General features: G+C 46.6%; 1 protein-coding gene and 1 pseudogene across 5 annotated transcripts in view; one reads left to right on the plus strand and one right to left on the minus strand.

The window, feature by feature from the left end:
• The first annotated feature begins 1,233 nt into the window (after positions 1–1,233).
• Positions 1,234–9,619, plus strand: LOC308594961 (repressor of RNA polymerase III transcription MAF1 homolog; annotated as a pseudogene). Its single transcript has 2 exons — positions 1,234–1,396; positions 8,266–9,619. The product of its transcript is annotated as a repressor of RNA polymerase III transcription MAF1 homolog (transcript).
• A 2,949-nt stretch (positions 9,620–12,568) lies between these two features.
• SH3TC1 (SH3 domain and tetratricopeptide repeats 1) overlaps positions 12,569–26,059 on the minus strand; it is a 40,262-nt gene continuing 26,771 nt past the window's right edge. For all 4 annotated transcript variants that reach the window (XM_081207601.1, XM_081207603.1, XM_081207602.1 and 1 more), the window contains exons 9-17: positions 24,973–25,103; positions 24,223–24,264; positions 21,395–23,086; positions 20,098–20,278; positions 18,606–18,756; positions 17,300–17,422; positions 16,979–17,129; positions 14,351–14,547; positions 12,569–13,165 (exon numbers count right to left, since the gene is read on the minus strand). In XM_081207601.1, the coding sequence (XP_081063727.1) occupies positions 12,911–13,165; positions 14,351–14,547; positions 16,979–17,129; positions 17,300–17,422; positions 18,606–18,756; positions 20,098–20,278; positions 21,395–23,086; positions 24,223–24,264; positions 24,973–25,103 (2,923 nt within the window). In that variant the 3' untranslated portion in view covers positions 12,569–12,910. The remainder of the gene's footprint in view (positions 13,166–14,350; positions 14,548–16,978; positions 17,130–17,299; positions 17,423–18,605; positions 18,757–20,097; positions 20,279–21,394; positions 23,087–24,222; positions 24,265–24,972; positions 25,104–26,059) is intronic.

A 26,059-nucleotide genomic window follows, 5' to 3' on the forward strand; every position in this document is an offset into this window, starting at 1 on the left:
CATGTGGGTTTTCTCTCACTGGGTGCTTGGTCTTCTTGGGTGGCATTATGGGTGAGTCAGTGTTTTCACTAATTAATTAAATAAGAGAATTTTACTTTCAACACTGTTCCTCCCGGCTTGGCTTTTCAAGACCCTGGTCCCCAAAGTATAGCTTTAGGTTTTTGCCTCTAACCTTTCAAGCTTACTTCCTCTGACCCTGAGCCTAAGCCTCCGCCAGAACAGTCTTTTGAGATCTCTTGCTCTTATTGTTATCTCGGCCACACAGCAATCTGGGATTTATCCTCAATCAATCACTTCACCGATTTCCCCTTCCCCTCTCCAGGTGTATTGCTTCCGCTCACAGGCACTTAGACTTATCAAATCCCGCCGCTGCCACCAATTTTGTGGCATTCATACGGAGCCCCCGGTCGCCTCACGGACTATTGACCCGTACACCACTAATCCGCTGCCACCAACCAGGTCCTGCCTGGTAAAATCACTTCAGTCTCAGTCAGCTTCTCAATTAATAAAGAAGAGTGTCTTTTATTTCAGACACAAACAAAACTTTTACAGCATTCCAAACGTTGTTGCTCTTTACTTTCTTAGTCTTATTTTCCTCTCTCTGTCTCTTCTACCTCCCCACACTCAAGAACCCACGGCCCTAACTGTCTCTCTATTACCAACTGCCTTTCCCAACCAGCCAAGCCACTAAATCCAACCAACTGTCCACCAACAACTCCCAATGAACTCCTCCCAGAACTGGTTTTATAGTCCCACTGACTCCGCCCCCCTGGGTCCTGACTGTGCAACCTATTTAACTATTTCCCCTCCAGCACTCTCTCATATATGTTAACATCACATACCTCCCCCCTTAAGAAGTTTCGATTCAGGAGGGTTAACTTCTTAAAGTTACACCCCTGATCAAACAGTTTTGTATGTTGTTTTGTTTTCACACACACACACACACACACACACACACACACACACACACACACACATATATATATATACATAAACAAGTAAATTGTTGATTGTCTTTGTTCATCCTTCACTCTCAGTTTTCGGAAAGGAAGAAGGAGGGGGAAAAAGAAAGAAGGGAGGCCGGAAGGGCGGCTCCGAGTCGGGCACTCGACTAGTGGCCTCATCGTGTGAAGCAAGCGGGGCCATGGCAGGGTTGGCAGGGCCCCTGAGGGCCGCCTGGTGGAGACAGGCTGAGACAACGGCGGCACCCGGTTCAAGTTCCCCCCGTGGCCTATGCTGTTCGAAAAATGTCCAAAAATGAAGCTGTTGGAAAACTCAAGTCTGGAAGCCCTAAACTCCCAGTTGAGGGTGGAAACAAACGGGAGATGCACCCATCCTTGGCAGGATTGAGAGCTCCTCTTGCAAGATGGCCGCTGACGACAAGCACCTCTTCAAGCAGAGAAAAAATTAATTGGGCCCGAACAAGCTGGATTTCGCCCAAAACAGTCAACAATTAATCATATTCTAATTTTACAGCATCTTGCCTGGAAATATTCCACCCCAAAGGGTGGCCAACTCTGTGTGGCATTCACTGACCTAAAGGCAGCATTCGATAGTATCCCCAGGAGCATCCTCTGGGAAAAACTCACCCGCTGGGGCATCAACAGAAGGCTTCTCTGGCTAATAATCAAACTCCATGAGAACTCAGTGGCCAGAGTGAGACTCACCCCGGAGGGCGATCTCACCAATTCAATTCCCATTAACAGAGGTGTCTGACAGGGTTGTATATTGGCTCCATTCCTGTTCAATTTGTTCATAAGCGACATGAGGACTCCCCTAACAGAGGCTCAAGAAAGGATTCATGCACCCCGCCTAGCACTTTATCGTTGCCCTTTGTTACTATATGCGGATGACGCAGTCATCCTTTCCTTTTCTAGAGTAGGTCTCAGGAGGGCCTTAAAATTTTTTGGATCATATTGTAATACAAATTCCCTTACAATTAATTATGGAAAATCTAAGATCCTAGTTTTCTCAAAGAGCCGGAAACTCCACAATTGGAGAATTGATGGGAGAGTCATCGAACAAGTTTATAGATTCCAATACTTGGGAGTTTGGTTACAACATAACCTCAGATGGAAGGCCCATGTAGCTTATGTTACAAACAGAGCCAAAGCTATCTCCTTGGCGATCTTGCGGTTCTTCTTCACCAATGGAGCCCTCCACATCCCATCGGCATTGAAAGTGTTCAAGGCCAAGGTGATCCCGACAATTGCCTATGCCATCTCAACTTGGGGGTCTTTTGTCAACCTATCTCACCTAGAGGTTATTCAAAATCAGTTTTTAAGAGGGATATTGAAACTGCCCAACTGTGTAAGTAATACAGCGTTACGCATGGAACTTAATATTGTATCCCTGGAAAACGCCCTGTGGAAGCACATACTCTGTCACTGGTTATCTCTATGGCACAATCTCCCAAACTTGTATTTGATACAATGTATGTGGAGAGATGATTTCCAGAGCCCATGGGTAAAAAATTTACAACTGAAAATTACGGCAATGGGAATCTCCCCATCTAAATTACTAGAGCAGGACATAGTTCCAGCTAAAAGAACAGTAACCTGTAAACTAGAGGAGATGGACTTGCAGCAGAAAATGGTGTTGGGCAATGGTACCTGCTCACCTCAAAACCTTGGTTTATTACCCCTCTTAAGGCTCCCAAATTATTTGAATTCCTTAATGTTATGTACTGAGTTGAATAGGATCCAAACTGAAGCAGTCTGATTGGTCCTAGAACAATAGGATCCAAATTGCAGCAGTCTGATTAGTCCTAGAACAATAGGATTCAGAATGCAGCAGTCTGATTGGTCCTAGAACAATGCAGCAGTATGATTGGCCACCCAATCCTGCTCCAGATAGAAGTGAATCCACAACCTGATTGGCTTACAGTAGAATTCCAGAATTAGCCAATCATGTGCAGCCCATTGTGTAAATAATGTATATAAAGCAGATACTGTGAGGGGACATTCATTCATTCCTCCTCACCACTATGAGCTGAATAAAGAGCATGAAATCACTTTGCGACTCTGAGTATATTTCACTGGCGACGAAGGTGGGATCCCGCTGAGCTGACTGCCACACACAGCACCGCAGCACCGCCACCAGCCGCACCGCTGCCTCGCACCGTGTATCCAGGCTTCAGCTCCGGGACACAAGGAACTCAGAATGGCAGCCAACAGCAGCTTCTCGCCATTCAACCCAGCATCTGGAGACTGGGAAGCGTATGCCTCCCGTTTCACCTTCCTCCTAGAAGCCAAAGGGGTCACCGACGAAGAAGATGCCAAAAAGAGGGCGATATTCTTCAGCGTCTGCGGAGAGGAGACGTTTGAAATCGCCCGGGCTCTCCTTGCGCCTGAAGACGTCGCTACTGTTCCATACAAAACAATAATGGAACAGCTGAAGGGGCACTTTTCGCCGCAGCCCTCAGTGGTGGCTCGTCGAAATGCCTTCTACGCAAAGTGACAAGCCCCTGGGGAAACCATAACTGGGTTTGTGACCTCTCTCCGCCAAGCCGCCCGGTTCTGCAACTTCTCAGAGCTGGAGAACATGCTTCGTGACCGCCTCGTCGGTGGCCTGAAGGATGAGAAGCTGCAACGACACCTCTACGCTAAGAAGGACCTAACATTCCAGGTCGCTCTGGAGGAGGCCCTGGCAACGGAAGCTGCCAAGAGGTCGACACAAGAGGCACGGCCGAGCCTGCCATCCCAACCGAGGGTCCACCACGAAGACCTCACCGACGACTCAGGATCTGACAGGGAGGAGGTGCACCGAGTACAGCAGCGCACTCAAGCAGCGCACAGACCACAGCTGCCTCGACGAGAAGGAGGAAATTGCGCAAGCTGCGGGGAGAGTCACGAGAGGAGGACCTGCCGTTTCCGCGATGCAGAGTGCAGGCAGTGCAGAAAATCGGGACACATCGCCCGGGTGTGTCGGGCTCGGCCCACCCGACGCCAGGCATCAGATGACCAACCCAAGAGCCCCAGGTCCCGGGGCCCAACGCACCAAGGCAACTCGACGGAGCTCACAGACTGCCAGGTATACCAGTTGCCCCACCCCAACGTAGAGAAAATTTATGTAGAGGTACAGATAGAGGGGGCCCCATGCCGCATGGAGCTTGACACGGGTTCAACTCTATCCATAATCTCGGCAAAGACCTTAAGGAAACTGTGTCCTACTGGGGGTCCCAAACTCAGGCCGGCCCCATTCACCCTACGGGACTTCCAGAAACGTAAGGTCCCCACAATGGGGGTGGGGACCTTCAGGGTGCAATACCGAGGGCGGACGCGGCAACTGGACTTGCTTGTGGTCAAGGGCCCCTACATTAGCTTACTGGGATTGGCATGGTTTGGACCACTGGGGCTAGCTGTCACCGGGGTGAACCACACTAGCTTACAAGTGGACGTGGACGCCATATGCAAGGAATTTCCAGGGGTTTTCGATAGGAAATTGGGACAGTATACGGCCCCCCCCCATTGCGCTACAGCTTGACCCCGCAGTACGACCGGTCAGGCTCAAGGACCGCCGGGTCCCGTTCGCCTTGAAACCCCGTATAGACGAGGAATTGGACCGACTCGTGGAGCAAGGAGTGCTGGAGCCGGTGCCTAATGCCCCCTGGGAAACTCCAATCGTCACACCCGTCAAGCCTAATGGTTCGGTCCGCATCTGCGCAGACTACAAATGTACCATAAACAAGGCCCTCACGGCCCACGCATACCCAGTGCCAGTGGTCAGCCATGTCCTTGCCACCCTGGCTGGGTCGAAAATTTTTGGCAAGCTGGACTTGGCCCAAGCATATCAACAGCTGCCAGTAGATGCGGCCACAGCAGAGGCACAGACGATTGTGACGCACAGAGGAGCGTTCAGGGTAAAGCGGCTGCAATTCGGGGTCAGCGTGGCACCAGGCATATTCCAGAATCTAATGGACTCTCTCCTTAAAGGGATTCCTGGTGTCACCCCCTTCTTTGATGATGTGTTGATTGCCGGGCCCACACCAGAGGAGTTTGAGGACCGCCTCCGCACCGTTCTGCACCGTTTCCAGACGGCGGGTCTCAAGGTGAAGCGGGAAAAATGTCTACTAGGAGTGCCTCAGGTGGACTTTCTGGGATTTATGGTGGACGCAGAAGGGGTCCACCCGACTGGGGACAAGGTACGGGCCATTTGTGATGCCCCAGCGCCCAAGAGCAAGACTGAACTTCAGGCCTTCTTGGGACTATTGAACTTTTACCATTCCTTCCTTCCCCACAAGGCGGCGGTAGCGGAACCCCTACACAGACTCCTAGACAAGCGGGCCCCGTGGGTGTGGGGCCAGCGCCAGGAGGCCGCATTCCAGGCAGTCAAGGACTTGCTTGTCTCAAACTCTGTCTTGGCACACTTTGACGAGAGGCTGCCGGTGGTGCAAGCATGCGACGCCTCACCCTATGGCATTGGCGCTGTCCTGGGGCACCAACTCCCGGATGGAAGAGAGGTACCGGTGGCGTACTTTTCCCAGACACTCAACGCAACTGAGCGGAACTACTCGCAAATTGACAAGGAGGGTCTGGCAATCGTGAAGGGAGTAAAAACATTCCATGATTTCTTGTACGGGCGGCCCTTCACCGTGGTGACTGACCACAAGCCGTTGCTTGGCTTGTTTGCCCCCGAAAAGCAGACCCCCCAAGTGCTGTCTCCTCGCGTCCTCAGGTGGTCAATTTTCCTTGCCAGCTACCAGTATGCACTGATTCACCGCCCGGGGAAGGCAATGGGCCATGCGGACGCCCTCAGCAGGCTACCACTACCGGAAACAGGCCCCGACCCAGCACCTGCACAAGAGGTTATGAGCCTGGAGCTGCTTCCCGACCGCCCCATTCAGGCACAAGAAGTTGCACACCATTCCAAGAAAGATAGGGTCATCTCCCGGGTCCTGGACTGGGTGTGGAGGGGATGGCCCAGCAGCAGCCCCGGGCCAGAATTCGCCGGCTACACAACCCGCAAACATGAACTGTCGGCCCACAAGGGGTGCCTGTTATGGGGAAGCAGAGTCATTGTTCCCCAGCCCCTCCGCAAAAGGGTCCTCTCAGCCCTACACGAGACACATCCAGGGGTAGTAAGAATGAAGGCCCTTGCCAGGAGTTATGTGTGGTGGCCGGGGATCGATGGAGAGATAGAGGCCTGGGTCAAACACTGCCAGGCCTGCCAAGAATCCCGCCCAGATCCCCCAAGGGCCCCAGTCCAGTCCTGGGAGTCCGCCCGAGCACCATGGTCACGCCTGCATGTGGATTTCGCTGGCCCCTTTCAGGGGAAAACATTCTTCATAGTGGTGGACTCCTACACCAAATGGCTGGAAGTCGCACTGGTACCGTCCACTTCCACGTCCGCAGCCATCCGGGTACTACGCAGGCTGTTTGCAACCCACGGGCTCCCTGACACTCTCGTCTCAGACAACGGGACTGCATTTACGTCAGGAGAATTCCAAACCTTCACAGCACAGAACGCCATCCGCCACATCCGTTCGGCGCCGTTCCACCCTGCCACCAATGGCCAAGCAGAACGCATGGTGCAGACCACTAAGGACACCCTTCGCCGCATGACGCAAGGGGACTGGGAGTACCGCCTTGCCACATTCCTTCTAGCACAGCACAGCACCCCCAGCTCAACGACTGGCCGGAGCCCCGCTGAACTACTAATGGGTCGGCGCCTTGCAATCAGATTGGACCGCCTTCACCCCGATAGAGCTCAGGATGAGGTAGTGGTGGGGGAAGGCAGGAACCCCCGGACCTTCGAGGCCCAGGACCCAGTGTACGCAAAGAATTTTGGGGCAGGCCCAGCATGGGTACCCGCCACAGTCACCAGGGTCACTGGCCCAGTGTCGTACGAGGTGCTAACGGATGGGGGGCAATGCTGGCGCCGCCACTGCGACCAGATACGGCGACGATTCCCGGGAGAAACCCAGGAGGAGGACAGGTCAGAGGAGTCCCAAGGGAACAGCAGGGCAGTGAGGCCCATAGAGCAGGAGGGGCCAGCAGGAGAGGCAGAATCAGTAAATACAGAGAGGACCCGTGAGGCCGAAAGGACACCAGAACCAGAACCACGACTGAGCGAGCCGGTTGCACCAGACCAAACAACCCCATCACAGCCAGCATCCTTGGAACACGAGCCAGAACCTGGAGCCCGGACCAGGGAACACCCCAGGCCGCAACGCACACGTAGGCCACCGGCATACCTTGAGGACTATGAATGCGACCTCCCGGGCAGGACTGGAACTTAGAGGGGAGGGGTGTTATGTACTGAGTTGAATAGGATCCAAACTGAAGCAGTCTGATTGGTCCTAGAACAATAGGATCCAAATTGCAGCAGTCTGATTAGTCCTAGAACAATAGGATTCAGAATGCAGCAGTCTGATTGGTCCTAGAACAATGCAGCAGTATGATTGGTTGCCAGGAACCACCCAATCCTGCTCCAGATAGAAGTGAATCCACAACCTGATTGGCTTACAGTAGAATTCCGGAATTAGCCAATCATGTGCAGCCCATTGTGTAAATAATGTATATAAAGCAGATTCTGTGAGGGGACATTCATTCATTTCTCCTCACCACTATGAGCTGAATAAAGAGCATGAAATCACTTTGCGACTCCGAGTATATTTCACTTAACTTCTTCGGCTCATAGATATGCCTTTATAAAGGCAAGATTCAACACCTTCCCATCGAACGTGCTGAGAAATAGATTTTCCAATGGACAGATATCGCTGTTATGTGATTGTAATTGTGGGGCACCGGAATCGTTGCATCACATAATCTTTGATTGTGCTTTTCACTCATCGGCCAGGAGCAAGTTTCTTGATCCATATCTAAAGGGAATCGCCGATGATTCGAATGAAGCCAAACTGAGATATCTACTAAATGATGAAGACCCCCTAAGATCACTCACGGTTGCCAGATTCTTGATCAGCGTCCTATCCCTAAAGAAGAAAAACGGACTCCTGTGCGGCTCGGATAACCCTTTTAAACCATGATCTATGTTTTAGGATGTAACTAGGTGATACCACCACTGATGTGTTTTATTAATTTATGAGCAGAGGGCGATGTTTATGTTGCAAATTTATTGTAATGTATGTTGTTGGTCTTTTGCTTATTTTGCTTTGGTTCTTGTCTGTTTTCTGTAAGTTTTTGGCTGTTTTAAATTTGGAGGTTTAAGTATATATATGTTGGTGGGAAACTGTCGTGTGACGGGCCAATGGCTGTAATAAATATCAATCAATCAATCAATCAATCAATCAATCACCTCTTCAAGCCGTTCTGCCAGGAAGGGCAGCCCCACGTGCTTGAGGCCCTGTCCCCACCTCAAAGCCCAGCAGGCTCAGCAAGAGCCACAGTGGCGAGGAGGAGGGCCCCCTCAGTGACAAAGGCAGTCGCAAGACCCTCTTCTACCTGAGAGCCACCCTCAAGGAGTCCTTCCGTCAAGAGCCACGAATTCAGCCAAAGGATTTCCGTGCCCTGAAGCCCCACCTGTGGGACGCTGTGGAGCAGGAGATCTGCCTCTCGGAGTGTGACATTGACAGCTACAACCCGGACCTGGACTCGGACCCCTTTGGAGAAGAGGGCAGCCTGTGGTCCTTCAACTCCTCCTTCTACAACAAGCGGTTGAAGCGGATCATCTTTTTCACCTGCCGTTCCATCCGTGGCTCCACATACCCTCACCCTGAAGCGGGAGATGAGCTGCACATGGATCTGAGCAAGGAGGAGGAGGAGGCAGCAGCAGGCCTCTGTGACGAGGACGGGGCCAGCATTGAGGAGGAGAGGAGACAAGGGACTTCTGCATGTGTCTTCTGGGGTTCTTTTGCGCCCCCTCTGAAGAAAGCTCCTCCAGCGTTCTCCCCCAGACTAGCGTCGTCGTGTTGCTCTGCCTCTTGGCCCTGTGGATGCTGCCTGACCAGCTGGTGCCTCCAGACTCCCAAGGATGCTGCCAGCCAGTCCCTTGGCCTACCTGCAGGCTTGGGCACCCCTGCAGCACTGGAAACTTGGTCCGGCCCCTGAGATGCACTTGCCTGTTCCAAGTGGCATCAGGGGAAATGCCCTCCATTCATCTGCAGCAGCAGCAGCAGCCATGGTGGGGAGGCTGCCCCTGTCTGGGTTTGGGGCTGTGCCTCCCTTTCCTCAGGACACTGAACCCTCTCAGACAGACCCTCCCTGGAGATTTGTCCGCCAGTTTCCAGCATCTGGGGCCCCCTTTTTGCCCCAGAGTTGGCCTCTGCTGACTTCCAGATGCTACAACCTGCTAAAGACTGCAGAAGCTGGATTTCCTGAGGGTGGCATCTCCCCCTCCCTTGTTTTAGACCGCAAAAGACATTGGTGCCGAGTGTCCTGGACTGGCAGAAGTCAGGGGTTGGGCACCTTGGTGGTTTGGCTGCTTTGCAAACAAACACACTTCTCTTTTGCCCGGCAAAAACCCACTATTGACAGCTGAATCAGAGCAAACGGCATTCCAGGGGAAACCCAAATTGCTATTTGCTCTGATTGAGTGGTAAAGATCAGGTTTTCCTGGGGGAAGCGCCAGGGAAGAAAAAATGCGCTCAGAAACAGACCAGAAAAGCGCAGGGCAAACTATAAGAGCTACACTTGCAAAACATTTCTGAGCATTGCATGCAAAGCTCTCTAAATGAAATATTACTGAAACAGTACAATATTATCTTGTATGAAAAATCTCAAATTATTAAACTGAGACACTGTTGCTATCTGCTCCTTTCTCTTTCAACTATTGCCCTCTAGCTGTCTCTTTCTTTCTCTTTTTCAGCTTTCCCTTTCTTTCTCTTTTTTCCCTCACTCTCATAATTTTCCTTCATTCCTCTTCTTCTTCATTCTCGGTAGTTGCGCCCACCCTGTGAAACACCCTCCTGTCAGATGTCAAGGAAATAAACAACTATCTGACTTTTAGACGACATCTGAAGGGAGCTTTTTAATGTTTGATGTTGCCCAGAGTGGCTGGGAGAACCCAGTCAGATGAGCGATATATTAATAATAATAGAAAGGGAAGAAATGGAGGCAGTGAGAGATTTTACTTTCTTGGGCTCCATGATCACTGCAGATGGTAACAACAGTCACGAAATTAAAAGACGCCTGCTTCTTGGGAGAAAAGCAATGACAAACCTAGACAGCATCTTAAAAAGCAGAGACATCACCTTGCCAACAAAGGACTGTATAGCTAAAGCTATGGTTTTCCCAGTAGTGATGTATGGAAGTGAGAGCTGGACCATAAAGAAGGCTGATCGCCAAAGAATTGATGCTTTTGAATTCTGGTGCTGGAGGAGATTCTTAAGAGTCCCATGGACTGAAAGAAGATCAAACCTCTCCATTCTGAAGGAAATCAGCCCTGAGTGCTCACTGGAAGCTGAGGTTCCAATACTTGGGCCACCTCATGAGAAGAGAAGACTCCCTGGAAAAGACCCTGATGTTGGGAAAGGTGGAGGGCACAAGGAGAAGGGGACGACAGAGGACGAGATGGTTGGACACTGTTCTCAAAGCCACAAACCTGAGTCTGACCAAACTGCGGGAGGCAGTGGAAGACAGGAGGGCCTGGCGTGCTCTGGTCCATGGGGTCACGAAGAGTCAGACACGACTAAACAACAACAATTAATAACAATTTAACAGCATTACATTATTGCTCTTGTCCACTCCATCCACTGGAGCCTGTCTTCACATGCAGGGGAAGTCCATAACTAACCAAGAATTTGAGACGCATCAGCTACCCTCTCTTGGTTTAGCCAGCCAGTCGAAGCTGTTCCCAGGGTGTGGCTGCTGTCACATGATGACAGCCTCTAGGAGCCAAAGGGCTAGGGCTAGGGTTTGTGTCAGGGTTAGGGCCAAAGGTGGACAAACTACCCGAAAAAGAACCACTTGTTGCCCCACTAGAGGTACTAACCCTCCCCTAACGCCCTGTGAAGGATGGTCTCTTACATTTTGTTGACAAACAAATATTTGGGGTGCTTTCTGGGCAGGTCAGAGTCCTGTGTGTGCTGCTTCTTTTTAAAACATTTTATTTTCGGTTTTTTAACAATGTTTTTATACATTTAAATAATTTTCAATTTTTACACATCTGAGATTAAATCTCCTGTCTTCCCCCAATCTTCCCTTGGTTTCCGATTCTTCTATTCATTCTATTGCATCTAATCACATTTTTCTAATTCATTTTATATCCTTTTTAAACTGTGTTAAACCACAGAGCCTAGGACTTGCCGATCAGAAGGTCGGCGGTTCGAATCCCCACAACGGGGTGAGCTCCCGTTGCTCGGTCCCTGCTCCTGCCAACCTAGTAGTTCGAAAGCACATCAAAGTGCAAGTAGATAAATAGGTACCACTCTGGCGGGAAGGTAAACGGCGTTTCCGTGCGTGGCTCTGGTTTGCTAGAAGCGGCTGAGTCCTGCTGGCCACATGACCCGGAAGCTGTACGCCGGCTGCCTTGGCCAATAAAGCGAGATGAGCGCCGCAACCCCAGAGTCGGTCACGACTGGACCTAATGGTCAGGGGTCCCTTTACCTTTAAACTTAAATCATATTACATTATAAGTGTTATAATCCCGCTAGCATTTTTAGATGTCTACAGTGGTCTTTAAGATACTCTATAATTTTTCCCACTCTGGTGAGTGCTTCTTTGTCATCTATCATGTAGAGTGTGCAGCTTGATTGTCTTCCTTGTGCAATTTAATCTGCCCAAATCTTTGTGCCACAGCTCTCCTCTACTACTGCCAACAGAATCTTGTTCTGTGTACTCAGGCTTCCTAGCCACATGGAACCTTGTTCTTGCACTGGCACCTACGATAGGTTATTTTGTGTTCCTACTCCTACAAAACACACACACACACACACACACACACACACACACACACTAACACACACTATTGCCCTGATTTTTCTTTCTTCTTTATGACACACAGCTGCATTTCGTGGAAGATAGACTGGTTATTTGAAGCGGCTCTTCCTAAGCCCAGTTTTATCAAGCGTATTTAACACATTTAATGTTATGCGCAAACTTTCTTTTTGCTCTTGCATTCAGCAGCCTGTCTTAAAGACACAGAGCGCCCTCTCGCGGGCAGAGAAGTTATAAACCTTTTTAGCTAAATGTGTACAACTCTGTGTACGTACTTGGGCTGGCTTGGGGAGAGCGGGGCTCTGCGTTGCACACTGCAGCTGCCTCCCAACTGGTATTCTTTGGTAAGTGAAGTTTTGCCGCAGACTGGAAAATGTAGGTTGTGCAATTAAAGTAGATTTGGTGCTGCTGTGCAACAAACCCACTTCCAGTAAACAAACAAACAAACAAGCAAACAAACAAACAAACAAACAAACGGTGGTGGCACCTCCTCTCTGGGCAGTGGAGAGAGCCACTGCACCAGCTCAAAATTTGCCTTGCTCCTTCGTTTACTCCTTCATTATTCTGTCATTTTATATTTGTCTCATGTCAACTTGTCTTCAGCTCACTCAGACATTAGCTCAGGTATAGGTGGAAATGGGATATATTACAACTTTTTATTCCTGAGCCCCATCTAGAAACAAATATTTCACAATCACATCCCAGAACATTCATAGTAATTAATTACAGATGGAGTCAGCCAGTATATTTATTATTTCAGTTAATCGTATTTTAAGATTCCTCTGTTTCCAACAGTGAGTATGTGAACAATTTGGTCCAAAATCTGCTTGTAAACTGGATTGTTGCCAAAGCTCTCCAGTAACCGTTTGCTCTCGTTTCACTGGAGCCCATACAGCTGCTCATTTGGGGACAGAAGACACATTTGCAAACACATTTCTGTATGCAAGAGCAGGAGCTAAAGTACCGGCATTCAGGTCAGGAGCCCTATGCACCGTGTACCATTTCACAAGGAATGTTACAATTTGCTAAGAGAGAATCAAAATCTCCTCAGCACAAAGTCCCCTCATGCCACGTCCTCACTTGGCATTTTTCAACGGTTCCCTTGATGCCCTCAGACGTTGATCGGGGGCTAGATTTATTCTGCGAATATTAAGCTCTGTGGCAAAGGCTCTTGCCTTTTGGTAGAAGTAGAGAGACTTCTCTCGGTCCACCAGGAAGTTGTGGTAAATTATCGCAAGTCTTGTGTAAATCTTCAGTTGAGCCTTTTTGTTGCCCAAGTCCATGGCAGCTGCAAGGGCCAAGTTATAGTATCCAGCAGCATCAAAAGGGTCCTGAAACAGTGCAGCAAGATATGAGCCACGGTGGAATTGCATACGGACAACCATTTACAAATATTCTAAATAATACCTAAGAATAACCATCACACCTTGCAGGCAGCAAAATTGCTACTTGTTGTGAAGTGTGACAATTAATTTAGCCATTTATAACTTTGGTTACTCCAATTCATAGAGGGTGAGTTGTTGTGCCTATTTTTGTTTTGCTTTATGGCCTCGTCATCCAAGTAGCAGCCTGTACTTTATCTCACTAAATTTGGATTTTCTCCAATAAAGGAAGCAATATAGTATTTTTCTAAAGGTTCTCCAGAACAGGTAAACAATTACCCAGGTTCATGCCCACAATGGACCTCAGAATCAAAAAAGATTTTGGAGCCATAAAAATGACTACATTCATGTGGTCATAAAGGCACATGAATGTGCACACAGAAACTGCAACCCAGGCACACACTGATGCCCTAGTGGACACAAAGACTTTCAGACACTTTAAACTTCATGCCTCTCCCTGTTATATTTCCTGCTGTATTTAGTGACAGTGAATCTGATCTGCTCCATAAAATTATGGAACAGCTCAGAAACTCAACATTATGAAAACATTGTCTTTTATCTTAAGCAAAACCCAGCAATATGACTAAAACCAAGGCCACCCCACTCTCCTCTCTCACCCCGATTCATCATCTTTGAGAGCAAGACAGCACCCCAATCCTCAACAACCAAAACAAAGTGGCTACAAACAAAATCCCCAAACTGCTTGTTTCCCTTTTTAAAATGTGTTTCTACAAATTTGAACTTGGGGCAGAACATCATTGGACTGAAAGGTACAACTTGCCCACTTTGTTCCAGAAGCTTTCTCGTGGGACTCAATCAATATGCCCAAGGTCTTGAAAAAAAGTGACAAATGTTTGGAAGACAGAAACAGAAGCCAGCGGTGGGAGCGTACACTAACCTTTCACCCACCAATCACCTGAACAGGGAATTAAAGAGTCCAATTCATTTCACACCAGCAAGCAAACTGACAAACCATTCCTAAGGCAGCACCTCGTAAGACATTTTTGACTTGGAATACTGGAATCCAACCCACCTAGTCATGGCAAGGCTGTATAATCTCGGTCCTGTTACTTAATCCAGAGCATGCAAAAATATTTTCCATATTCATATATCAATTCCATCCAAGTGTCTCACCTTTAAGTCATAGAATGTAATGTCTCCAAGAACAAGGTACACTTTTACATAGTATAGGGCTTCCTCATCAAACTCAAGAGGTGAGGAGCAGAGAGACAAGGCTTTTAAGAAGAAGTGCTCAGTGAGTTCAACTTGCCCTAGATGATGGTAGATAACAGCCAGCCGGTGATAGGCTATCCTTTCATTTAACAGATTCCCTAATGAGGTAAGCAAAAGAATCAGTACAGTGTGGAAATTGAAAGAGGAGTTAAAGCAAATGTATGCATCGATGAATGACTTGGGTCAGATTCACACATACATGCTCCACATGTGCATGTGTGAAGGGGCCATTACAGGCAGTACTTAAATATCGTATTAACACACAAGTTTTTCAGTGGACTGGCATTCAAACATCCAAGGTCAAACTGTGGCCTGTTGATCCCTTCTCTGTCATCTTCATTAAAGAGTGTTTTGAGACTTAGATGAGAAGAGGCTGGTTAACTATTTTCCTGCTAGCCATTTTCAGCTTTCCCCAGCCACCAGTACATACATCTTTTCCCCCTTGCAGGGTTCAAAGTCTGCATTTGTGAAGTAAACCTGCACCATCTGTTTGCCCCCTTTTGGGTGCATTTAGGACAGAAGAAGGGAATCTTTTTAATCTGTCCAGCTGTGCACACTAAGAGAGAGATGCACCAATATCACATATAGGCTCATACACAGTTCCTCGTACACCTATAAGTTCCCCTTTCACTACTAGTTTGATTAAAAGACACACGTAATCCCAAGATGGAAACTGCTACTGGGAATCAAAAAAGAAGGTCATTCTTGCTTCCTGGGCTAATTCCACTTGCTACATGAAGCCCCTTTGAAATGAGGCAAGCAATATCTTTCTCCTTTATAAATACAATAACAGCCTGAGATGGCCCCAAAACAAGGATTGGGAACCTGAAGTTTGGGAGCCAAATGATGCCTCCCAACTCCCCCCAGGCCAGACCCCTCACTGGCCCTGCCTATGGGCATGCCCATTCCTGTCTGCAACGTGTCCTTGGATTCTGTTAATGTGTCTTGCTTGGCTAGATGGAGACATGCATGTGTGTATAGACAGCTCTGAATGTGCAGCCAGCTCCATTCCAGCCATTAAAAGGGCAAGAGTCATATCCATAGGAACCAACGGGGCCGGGGTCCCTTGGGCCCCTCCAATTATTTTATTCTGGGGGAACAGGCCCCTTAATATTCTCTCCCCCACCCATTTTCCTGCTCCCTTGCTCCTTGCACGGAGCAGCCCAGCTGAGGTGCATATTCTGTTATAGGGTAGTCCACAAACATTGTAGCTAAAGATTAATATCCAACTATGCAAAACTGGGTAAACACTAAATTAAAAGCACAAGGTCACTTGAGGATTGCTCAGTTTTCCTTGTAGACCTCAAGTTCTTTAACCCTGTTGTAGCAAGAGTAGGAACATCTGTTCTAGTGTAAAGGAATAAAGATAGCATACAGATTGTGTTCACATCATGGGACATAGAAACCTTTCAGAGAAATATAAGGGCTGGTTTACACATGCAGTCACAAAGTGATGAATATGCAACCTCGTTTATTGATTTGCATGTTTTGAATTTAATATATTCCAACTTTCATATGCTGAGTCCCATAGACTGCAAGAAGATCAAACCTCTCCATCCTTAAGGAAATCAGCCCTGAGTGCTCACTGGAAGGACAGATCCTGAAGCTGAGGCTCCAGGACTCTGGCCACCTCATGAGAAGAGAAAACTCCCTGGAAAAGACCCTGATGTTGGGAAAGATGGAGATGTTGGGAAAGATGGACAGTGTTCTCGAAGCTGCTAACATGAGTTTGACCAAACTGCGGGAGGCAGTGGAAGACAGGAGTGCCTGGCGTGTTCTGGTCCATGGGGTCACGACTAAACGACTAAACAACAACAAATATTCCAACTGACCTATTGTAATTGGGTGGTAAACCAACCAAGTAGATCCATTAGCGCAATGACTTCTGGTGGCACAACACAGCTTCCCCTCCCTGTCTCTCACATGCCTCCAAATCTTTTCTGGATTTTCCCTCAACCCTCTAGAGCAGATCTGGGGAGATGAAGTTTTGTTGCATGCACAGAAATCCTTGCATGAAACTACTTTGCTGGATAATGCCCATTAACTTCAAGGTAGCATACAACAAATTTAGAAGCACAATTAGTTGAAAGCCTATCACAGAAACAACAACCAGCAGTGGTATAACAGCCGGACCACCACAAAAATGTCTGGCTCCTAGAGTTCAGGAGGAAGAAGTGTACACTTTCCTTCTGGAAATCCTTCCATGACATCATGGCAGCTGCAGAGAAGGCCTTACTGCTTGCTGCAAATGCTCCAATGTCATGAGCTTACAGAACATGAATTACAGTCCTCAAAGATGACCTCAGCTGATGGGTGGACTCATATGGGGGAAAGGCAGTCTCTAAATGGGTCATCATCCACAAATAGAAGATTAGTACCCCTTCAACATGCTTTTCAACAGCTAGTTCATACATTGTTGAGTTGTCAATTTTTAAGCAATGCGGAATGCAGCGGTGTATATGTATGTCTGAATAGGCCCCAAGTGACTTTTAAAAGACTTCTATACAGTTTTCCATATATTCTCCTTACCTAAATTGACACTGAGCATTAATGCTGTTTGTGCATACCCCAGACATTCATCGTACACCTTTAGAGCTAACAGCAATCCCACCAGTTTGTTGAAGAGTCGGAGCTCAGCGTTGCTGTTCTTCATCTTGATAGCAAGTGGTAGAGCCTTGTCCTAAAAGGAGTACAAAAAACACACCAAAAACTGTTTAAAGAGTTACTGGAAAATGTGTTTTCACAAAGCATTATCACATATCACACAGCATTATCTCATATGGGTCACAACCGCAGCCTCGTCCCTCTGACCAGGAGCAGAGTTAGAAAGATTGAGAACAGAAAACCAACCCTGTAGAAAGGCACTGCTTTTTCCTTTTCCCATTCTCCATTAAAAAATATGTCTCCTGAAGCTTCAAACAATTCCATTTGCAAATTAGGATCATGAGTACACAGAGCAGCATTTTGGGCAACCTAGAGAGAGGAGGGAGGAGAGAGAGATTTCATAATTTTGGACCTCTAAAGCAACAATAGTGACTGTTTCAAACAGAAGCACTACATTGGGTAGAGAGTATCAGCCCAGCCAGAATGGGCTGTAGCCAGGACCGATGCATCTGGAGGGTGTCACACTGGCTACTCCTGTAGTACATAATTCCACAAGTATTTCAATACAGCCTTTCTTTTGTGACGTATCATGAACAGGCTATAAAGCAGGAGCAGTCGCTGTGGTGGGACAGTGCCCAACAGCGGCATCATTGCTGTTTGCCTGGATGGGGTCAGGGCAGAGCAGTATGAGCACCGGATTGGGTCTGGTGCGCCCATGCAGGCCTAACCTTGCTGCCATCCTGCCCTGGCCTGCCCAAGTAAGTGGCAGCAATGCCAGTATCCAAGGCACCACCCAGCCACACCAGCTGCTCCTGCTCTAACAAATCGGAGCTGATGCCAGTAACTCTTGTCTTGTCCACAGTTCTGCTCATCGCATGCCTAGGAAACAAGGGTCCAAGCACTTCTGCCTTTGTCCTGCAGTTTTACTCCAGGAAACACACTCTTTGGCACTCAATTGGAACAAGCGTCAATCTGGATAAAACCCAAGTGACGTTTGCTCCAATTCAATGGCAAACATCAGGTTTCCCCGAGGGAAAGTGGCAGGGCAAGAGAAAGTGTGGATGAGCCCCTTGTCCCTGAGGCCCACCTGAACACCAGAGTCCCCTTCCAAAACTTCAGTTTCCTCTGTTCTGTTATCCAATACTTTTACAGGTGATCTCACAGAACTTGCCTCTTGTTTATGGGAGGATGCGAAGATACCTTTTAAAACAGCTGCACATCCACCCACTTGGACTAAGGCTCAAACATACATAGCATTTCAAAAGCTTGCAAATATCTCAGTATGACGACGTCTCTTTGCAGATCACTCATGCCCCATGTATGTGGCATCACTTGCTCTCTCCCTTTGCTTTCTAATCAGATTAACATGTTCTTAATTTATATGCTCCAGATTGAGTTAGACAGTTGTTCTATCACTGAGGTAAAATAACAGAAGACAAAGATGACATTAAACTGTATTTTTAACCTATGCAATCTCTTCTTAACCCAGCTATCCTTGCATCCTCCTTGCATCCCATCACAGCTTCAATTCCCAAGGCATCATTCATCTTACCTGGATATAAAGATCTACAAGCTCGTTCTGCCTCAATTTGTAATATATCTTTCCTGCCTGCAGCCAAGCCTGTGCCTCTCTCTCTTTTGCTTGAAGATCAATGAATATCCCAAGGCTTCTTTTAGTGTACTCCAGGGCAGATCTGTATGCCCTAAAAGAAATCACTCAGAGTAAGGAAAGGAAACACCTGCCCCCACTAACACGGTTTGCCACTTTGTTTTCAAGGAAGCTTCTTCCAGCTACCACATACTATTATTGCCAAAGTCACCGCGGACCATCATAATATATCCATTGGTTGCTTTAATACCGTCGGTTCATGGTGCAAATAAAACAAAAACACCTTTCAACTAATAATTTACTTGAAGCTTAAGATGAAATATCAGGTGACTATTTATCAGCCATTAGACTAGGACAGTGGCGGCTGTGTGGGTGTGGGTGTGTCATTTTCTCTTCCAAAGCATCCTGGGCCAGCCCTGAGGATGGCTGTGTGCATGGAGGGAAGGCTAAGCAATTGCGCAAGTTTCCCTTATGACTTCCTGTCCGTAGTGGTCAAGCCATCCATCAGGAGCATTGCCTTGTGGCAATGTTGTGTCTGAGTGCATGTGGTCCCCCACGTGGCAGCCATTCACTTATTTAAGAGACAGACTGCAGACCTAAACATGCTCTCTACCCTGATTATTCCATTTTCTGGCATGAGAAACAGGATTTGCTTCTTATCAATGGCATACCATTTCCCAAAACAGAATAACAGAAAGAAATGGCGCTTGCTACACAAGTCATGGAAGCTGTAGTTCAGCAACGCCTGGCATACTGGGAGTCAGCAATTGTTTTCTGACTCCAGTTTCTATCCAAGCTAGATTCAGGCCCCTGTAGCGCTTGCCTCTCCTTTGAGTCTGACTTAACAGGGCACTGAAGTTCTTTTCCAGTTGTGGCCCAGTGGCAGGGCTGCACCGGCATCTTTAGTTGCTGCCTCTCTGCACCTCAGTGCTGCTGCAGCTAAGAGCATCAAAATAATATGAAATAAAATGGGTAAGCTACAAAAAACTAAGAGACAAAAAATAAAACATCCAAGCACTCTGTGCAACAGCTTTACAGGGCTAACAGATAGTCTGTTGCAGCTGTTACATATCCACTTGAGAAAGAGGCTGCAGAAGCTCTAGGGCAGATCCACCTGCTGACCTCCAGAGGTTTGGAATTGCAACTCCTTTTAGCCCCTGCTAATTGTAGTCCAAAAACTGTTGTAGTCCAAAAGCTCTGGACAGTGCCAGGCTGGTGAAGGCTGTTCTAGGCCAAACAGAAGCTCTTTGCATTAGTTTCAGTTTTCTTGCATAAAGCTCTAGCACGAGGTGCAAAGCAGCTTTCCCACGAGCGGAAGGTGGCTTTTGCATGCAGAAGGGCACCTTTGGGTCTGGCTCACTGACATAAAACTAGCAATGTAACTAAAAAGCTTTCAGTTTGAGACAAATCAGCTTCCCCAACTGCCTCTTCTTACCTTTCTGTGCCTAAAGATAGATACAGCTGACTGATTGTTTCCAATATCTGTCCCTCCGTGACTTTGTCAGATATTTTCCTAACTAAGGAGAGTAGATACTCATTGTAGACGAGACACAGAGCTTCATCTGGAAGAACCGTACTGTAGAACTGACACAGATTCTGAACGGCCTGGAGCTGCCCTATAAAGAAAAGAGGACAAATGATTTAATGGAACATGCTGGTTCCAAGGGACCACACTGCTATTGTAAGGCCACTGCATAGAGATAGGGCTTGGATTGCCCATGACTTCCTGAAGGCTCAGAGTAATTTCTAATAGGCTGAACTCATGCTTCATACAAAAGAACTCCCTGGCTTATTGAGACTGATGAATTAGACAAATAAAAAAATGCTGCATTTTTTATCCACTGATCTAATTACTTTCATTCCAAGAATCTTGGTCATCCAGCTGAAGTGGCCAACACATACATGGGCAAGCTGTCATTCTGTCACTCCCAAAGGGAATTGTACAGGAAAAAATGGCCGCTTCCAGTGTTTATGGCAACAAACAAACAAAACACACACACACACACACACACCTGCCCCACTCAAGGCTGTGGGTGGCTAGATAACCAAATTGTTAAAAAGGAAATACATTTTTTTTACCAGATGGAGGCCGTGCTGCAGCCCTCACATGCCTTGTAAAGCAGTGATGGCCAAACTAGGCCCTCCAGCTGTTTTGGGACTACAACTCCCATCATCCCTAGCTAACAGGACCAGTGGTCAGGGATGATGGGAACTGTAGTTCCAAAACAGCTGGAGGGCCAAGTTTGGCTGTCTCTGTCGTAAAGAGATCAACAGGACTACAGATTCTGAAAAGGACTCATGATCTGATCCAGGTCACAGTGCACCTTGATTGGACCAGGTGTTGGCTTAGGAATCCCAACTTCTGAAGGTTCTTTCCCCATCCTTAATTAGGGGTTTGATAGAAAGTGGCGGTTTTTATCACCTCACCCTAGTATTTACATCCATTGCTGGTTCCAGCTCATTATAACAAATGAAGAATTTGGAGGTAGCAATCTCTGTCCTGAGAAGCTTTTTCTAGTAGGATGAGGAAAGGGACACAGGGAAGTCCATTGATAATTATGACAAAGAATGAACAAGCTAATTCAAGAGTAGCAAATGAGTTTACAAAGGAAATAAGGGAACCAACTTTTCTCATATTTCCCTGTGCAGAGATAACTTCTCATCTTAGCATCTGCAACGGTGGCCCTGAAATACAAGTTACCCCAGTTTTGAAAGCAAGATAATATACATACCTTCCAAATGGTTTGCTTCCATTGCTACCAAAAATGCCCATTCAAAACAACATCTCCCTTTATCTTTATAAATTCCACTGACATAGTAGCTTCCCAGCCTGAGAAGGATGTATATAAAATCTCTGCCACACTCAACACTTGGCAGTTCAGAAAACAGTGTTACTGCTTTAATTAAGAAACGCTCTCCAAGACTTCTGGCAGCTGAATGCAGACAAAGAATCCCAAGGTTGGCCAAAGCCACAGCCTGATTATGTACTAGTCCCATCTCTCTTGAAATGCTCAGGGCTTTATAGTAGCTTTCAGCTGCCTGCTTTGTATCATTCATTCTCTTTAAAACAATGGCAATCATGTTATAAACAATACCTAACTGCTGATGACTGCTCTGTGTAGACTCTACTACAGCATTTAAAATGTCCAGAGCCACCGTGTTTTGTTGGTGGAGAATATACAGCCAACTGAGGAAGACTAAATGACCAATAAGTTCTTCACTGCTTGAATGTGAATTTGTATCTAGTGCCTTCTCCATGTAGTCGATTGCTTTTCCGTACTGTTTGTGGTGGCTATATAGTAGAGATAGAAAGCAACAAACCATGCTGCACAACTTTGGGTGTTCTTTGCTGGTCTCTAGCAAGTGGAGTACTTGTCTGAGATAATATGCAGTCTGGGAGGGATGTCTTTGTCCCACAGTTTTCAAACAATGGACTTTGGGAGCATTTTTAAATACTAAGTCAATGCTTCTGAATAACTCCAACAAAGTACATGAGCTGCAAGAAGAGGCGACCTTAACACAGCTTAGCACAAGGTGGGGCAAACACTTCTCACTGTAGAGTGGGCCTAGCTTAAAATAGCAATCAACTGACAATGAGCCATTTTGTAAACCCAAGGCATTACTCAGAAGCTGCAGCCTTTCTAGGAATGGCAGGGCTTCTTCACCCTGGCGAAAGTTCAGATAGTGCTTTGCTAGCAGGAAGCATGCTCTAGCTTCTGCATACTTGCTTTGACTCAGCACGGCCCTTTTTAAAGCATACTTCAGAATATCTGATTCCATTCTGGTGCTGCTGATATAGCTGGGAATTCCCATAAGCAAAGAAGCAACCTTTTCAAAAAAGCAAGCACACTTTTCCTTGTTCTTTTGTTTCAGGTAGATACCAGTTAGATTTGTATAAAGAGAAGCTATAAGGAAGAGGTCACTAAAATCTCCCTGTGTTGTTGCCAAAGCTTCTTCAAAATAAACCCGAGCTTGAGAAAGCTTGAACTTCCGGACACTCATTCTTCCCAGGAGATAGCAGAGTCGCGCCAAAGCCCTTGGCAGACTTGCTCGTTTGGCTGCTTCCCTTGCCAGTACAAAATAATCAACCAGATCTTCCTCGCTTGCATAGCCATGGAATAGGGTGCTAAGAAAGGAAAATGAGAGGTCATATATGCTTTTGAAACTGCTCTCATATCCTTTGCAGTTCAGAAACAACAGTAAGGAATCAAGGATTTCTGGCCCACAAACTCCATCATCTGGGCATATGCAGAAGTGTGGATCCTGGGATTTAGAAGGCATCTCCTCATCTGAAGCAGAGAATGGCCTTTTCTGATCCTTGACCTCTTCCCTGTGCAACTGTAAGCTTCTCGCTTTCATCAGGGAATGCACCATATTGTCTTTCATTGTGCCAGAATGCTTGTTAAGGAAGGAATGTGACATCTCTGAAATACAAAAGACAGAGAATCGCAGGAAGTAAGGGAAACATAAGTCATAAGAATTCATTGTGATAAATGCCCAGGTCTAATTACCAGGTCAGAAGTCAGTTTATGAACCATGTATGAGAGAGAGGGGCTTCCATAGGCAAAGCAGAGCAAGGGTACATGTGGGCCTGAGGTACTATATATATATATATATATATGTAGGTTTTGGTGTCTTCGGGTGTCTTCCCGTGTAAGAGTTGGGGTGTCTAGGCGACGTTTCGACGAGGTCTCACTCGTCATCTTCAGGCTGGTGCTTTCGGCTTCTTGTTACTGGAACAGAGCCTGTTCCAGTAACAAGAAGCCGAAAGCACCAGCCTGAAGATGACGAGTGAGACCTCGTCGAAACGTCGCCTAGACACCCCAACTCTTACACGGGAAGACACCCGAAGACACCAAAACCTGCATATATATATATATATATATATATCACAAGCAACATCCAATAACATTCTCAGAGCACTTACAGCAGAAGACCTGCTTATGGGACATTTATCCTGATTTGTCCGCAGAGAGATTAGACAATGTTTGCTCTTTAATGAGCATTCATTCTGATTGGTTTGTGGGGAGACTAGAGGGTGCTGCATACAAGCAAGTGCTATCTCAAACGTCACATTCCATTTCTCTGTCACTTTCTTTTTTGCAAGAAGTCTGATATTTTGGGGAAGTGGCTTGTTGTGTAAGACATTGCAATCAACTGCAATGGCACAACCTGGAATTTGCCTGTATGGAACTGAATCCCACCTGAAAATGGCAACAGAAATAATAAGATCAGGTCTGGTCCAAAGCAGCCAGCACCTGCCCAACGAACAGCAAAATCTGCTTTTCAGAGGAAAAAGTAAACTGCATTACATTGTTGATATACATTTATCTCATTGCACAAGAAGAAATATCAAGAACTACAAGAAAAACATTGGAACAAAGTAGGGAAGACAGAGGAAAGAGCGGACAGGATTCCAGTCAGGGAAAGGGCACCAGGAAAGGCTTGAACTGCTTCCTGCAGGGCCTTTTCCACAGTCCAATGCAGCTGTTTGCACTTTGAAAATGTCGGGGTGCGGGGAGATGCACATATTGATAATCCCTCTGCTTTGCCCTTTTACCTCGCTCGGTAGATTTCTCCAATTCAAAATCTTCCTGGCCATCTGATAATAGAAGGAAAAACATTTAAGCCACCCCATCGCTGTAGTTATTGCAGAGGATGGAACTACACAAAATATGTAATGTGAACACAATCCTTTTCATTAAATCCACCTGGTCATTTTCTGGTGTACAACCCTGGATCACAATAGCCCTATTGCATATATTTTGTAAATAAGAATCTGAAATTTCACAGAATGAAGCCAGTAGAAATTGTAATTCATTTGTGGTGTGCTGAAGGAACAGGAGCAAGGCAGAATATGAATTCTGAACAACTTGCTCATGATTTTAAGTCTTAACAGCTGCTGTAATGAAAATGAAATCATTGGATTCTGCATGTTGTTTGATGTGATATTTTTGCAAAAAGAAGCCACTAGGAAGGCTGAAAGGTCAAAGCCAGGAGACAGCAGTTTTTATATTTAATGAGGATTTTATCCTTATTGTATATTAATTGGCATATGGATGGTTTTTGTCTTTATACTTGGGTGTTTTGCGAAAAATATTTTTTTGGGGTTAGCTGTAATAGACTTTAGCTTTCTCCAGAATAACTCAAGTTATTGAATCTGAAAGTTGATACAGTTAAGTTGTTTTGAGCTCAGTGAGACTTAAACAATATTACTGGATATTCCACATTGGCATTTTATTGGATATTCCACAGCACAAAATGAAAGGTGTGGACATGCAGATAAGAACACAACACTGGAGTTGCTTACCTAATTGATATAAATTGCAAATGTTATAATGTGATGTTTGTCCCAAGAGATTCACCACATTTTCTTCCAAAAGGGCAGTTTCTTCTGCAGAAATAGAATGCTCCTCTTCAAAGAAAGCCAGGCATGGTGGTCTGAAGGAAACACACGACACAGAGGAGTTAGGACAGAGGTAGGCAACCTAAGGCCCACGGGGGTCGTTTAAGCCGCCCCTGAGCCGCCCCCAAACCGAAAGGCAGGAAGTGAGCAAACACAATGATGAATTTAGGGTGTTTAAAATGTGAAATTGCACATGCTCAGAGTGTCTTATTTTTGCATGTCAAGGTTGGCAAAAAATAAAAATAAATGGGGGAGGGTTTGCTGGGACTTGTGAAACTGTGAAAGATACTACAATACTTATTTTGTGGTTGCTTGTTTCATGTGTTCCTGGGGGAGGCTATTTTGGGAAGGGTGCCTGAGCCCTCAACTACCTTAATCTGTCCTTGGCTATGAACAAGAGGAGCAGTCAAACAAAGGGGGGAAACTTATACATTTGGCCTTCAGAAAGTAGAGGCTGTCAGAAAGGAAGAAAGTGAATGGGGCAGAGAGCTGTGCTGGGTCTTGAAGATGCTATTTCGGTTGTGGAAGCCCTAAGCATGCAACAAGAGCACCAAAACCAAAGCCAAACCCAGGGATAATGATCCTGCGTCTCGCATACTGCACTGCTTTGAGCTAACCTGTCAGTTCTTTGCTTGAAGGCTTCCAGTCTCAACTGCCACTTGGAAATAGCTATTATTCCAAAATTCTCTCTAGTTTTCCTCAAGTAAACATACCTAGTGGGCATAGCCGGGGGGGGGGCAGAGGGGCAGCTGCTCCCCCCAAATCAAGTAAATCAATAAACATACTTAACTAACTGAGGTTCTGCCCCCCCTAACATGAAGCCTGCTCCCCACTAACATAAATCCTGGCTACGCCCATGAATGGAAGTCACTTCTAGCCTTTGAGAGCAGTAAGTATAACTGGAGAACAGAATATCCCTGTGTCTACTGCAATATAGTTAGCTAAAAAGCTTTTTGAGTTCTATGTTCTAATGCCCAAACTTGGAGTAAAA

This window comes from Podarcis bocagei (genome assembly GCF_964188305.1).
Source record: "Podarcis bocagei genome assembly, chromosome: 9".
Classification (NCBI taxonomy): Eukaryota; Metazoa; Chordata; class Lepidosauria; order Squamata; family Lacertidae; genus Podarcis; species Podarcis bocagei.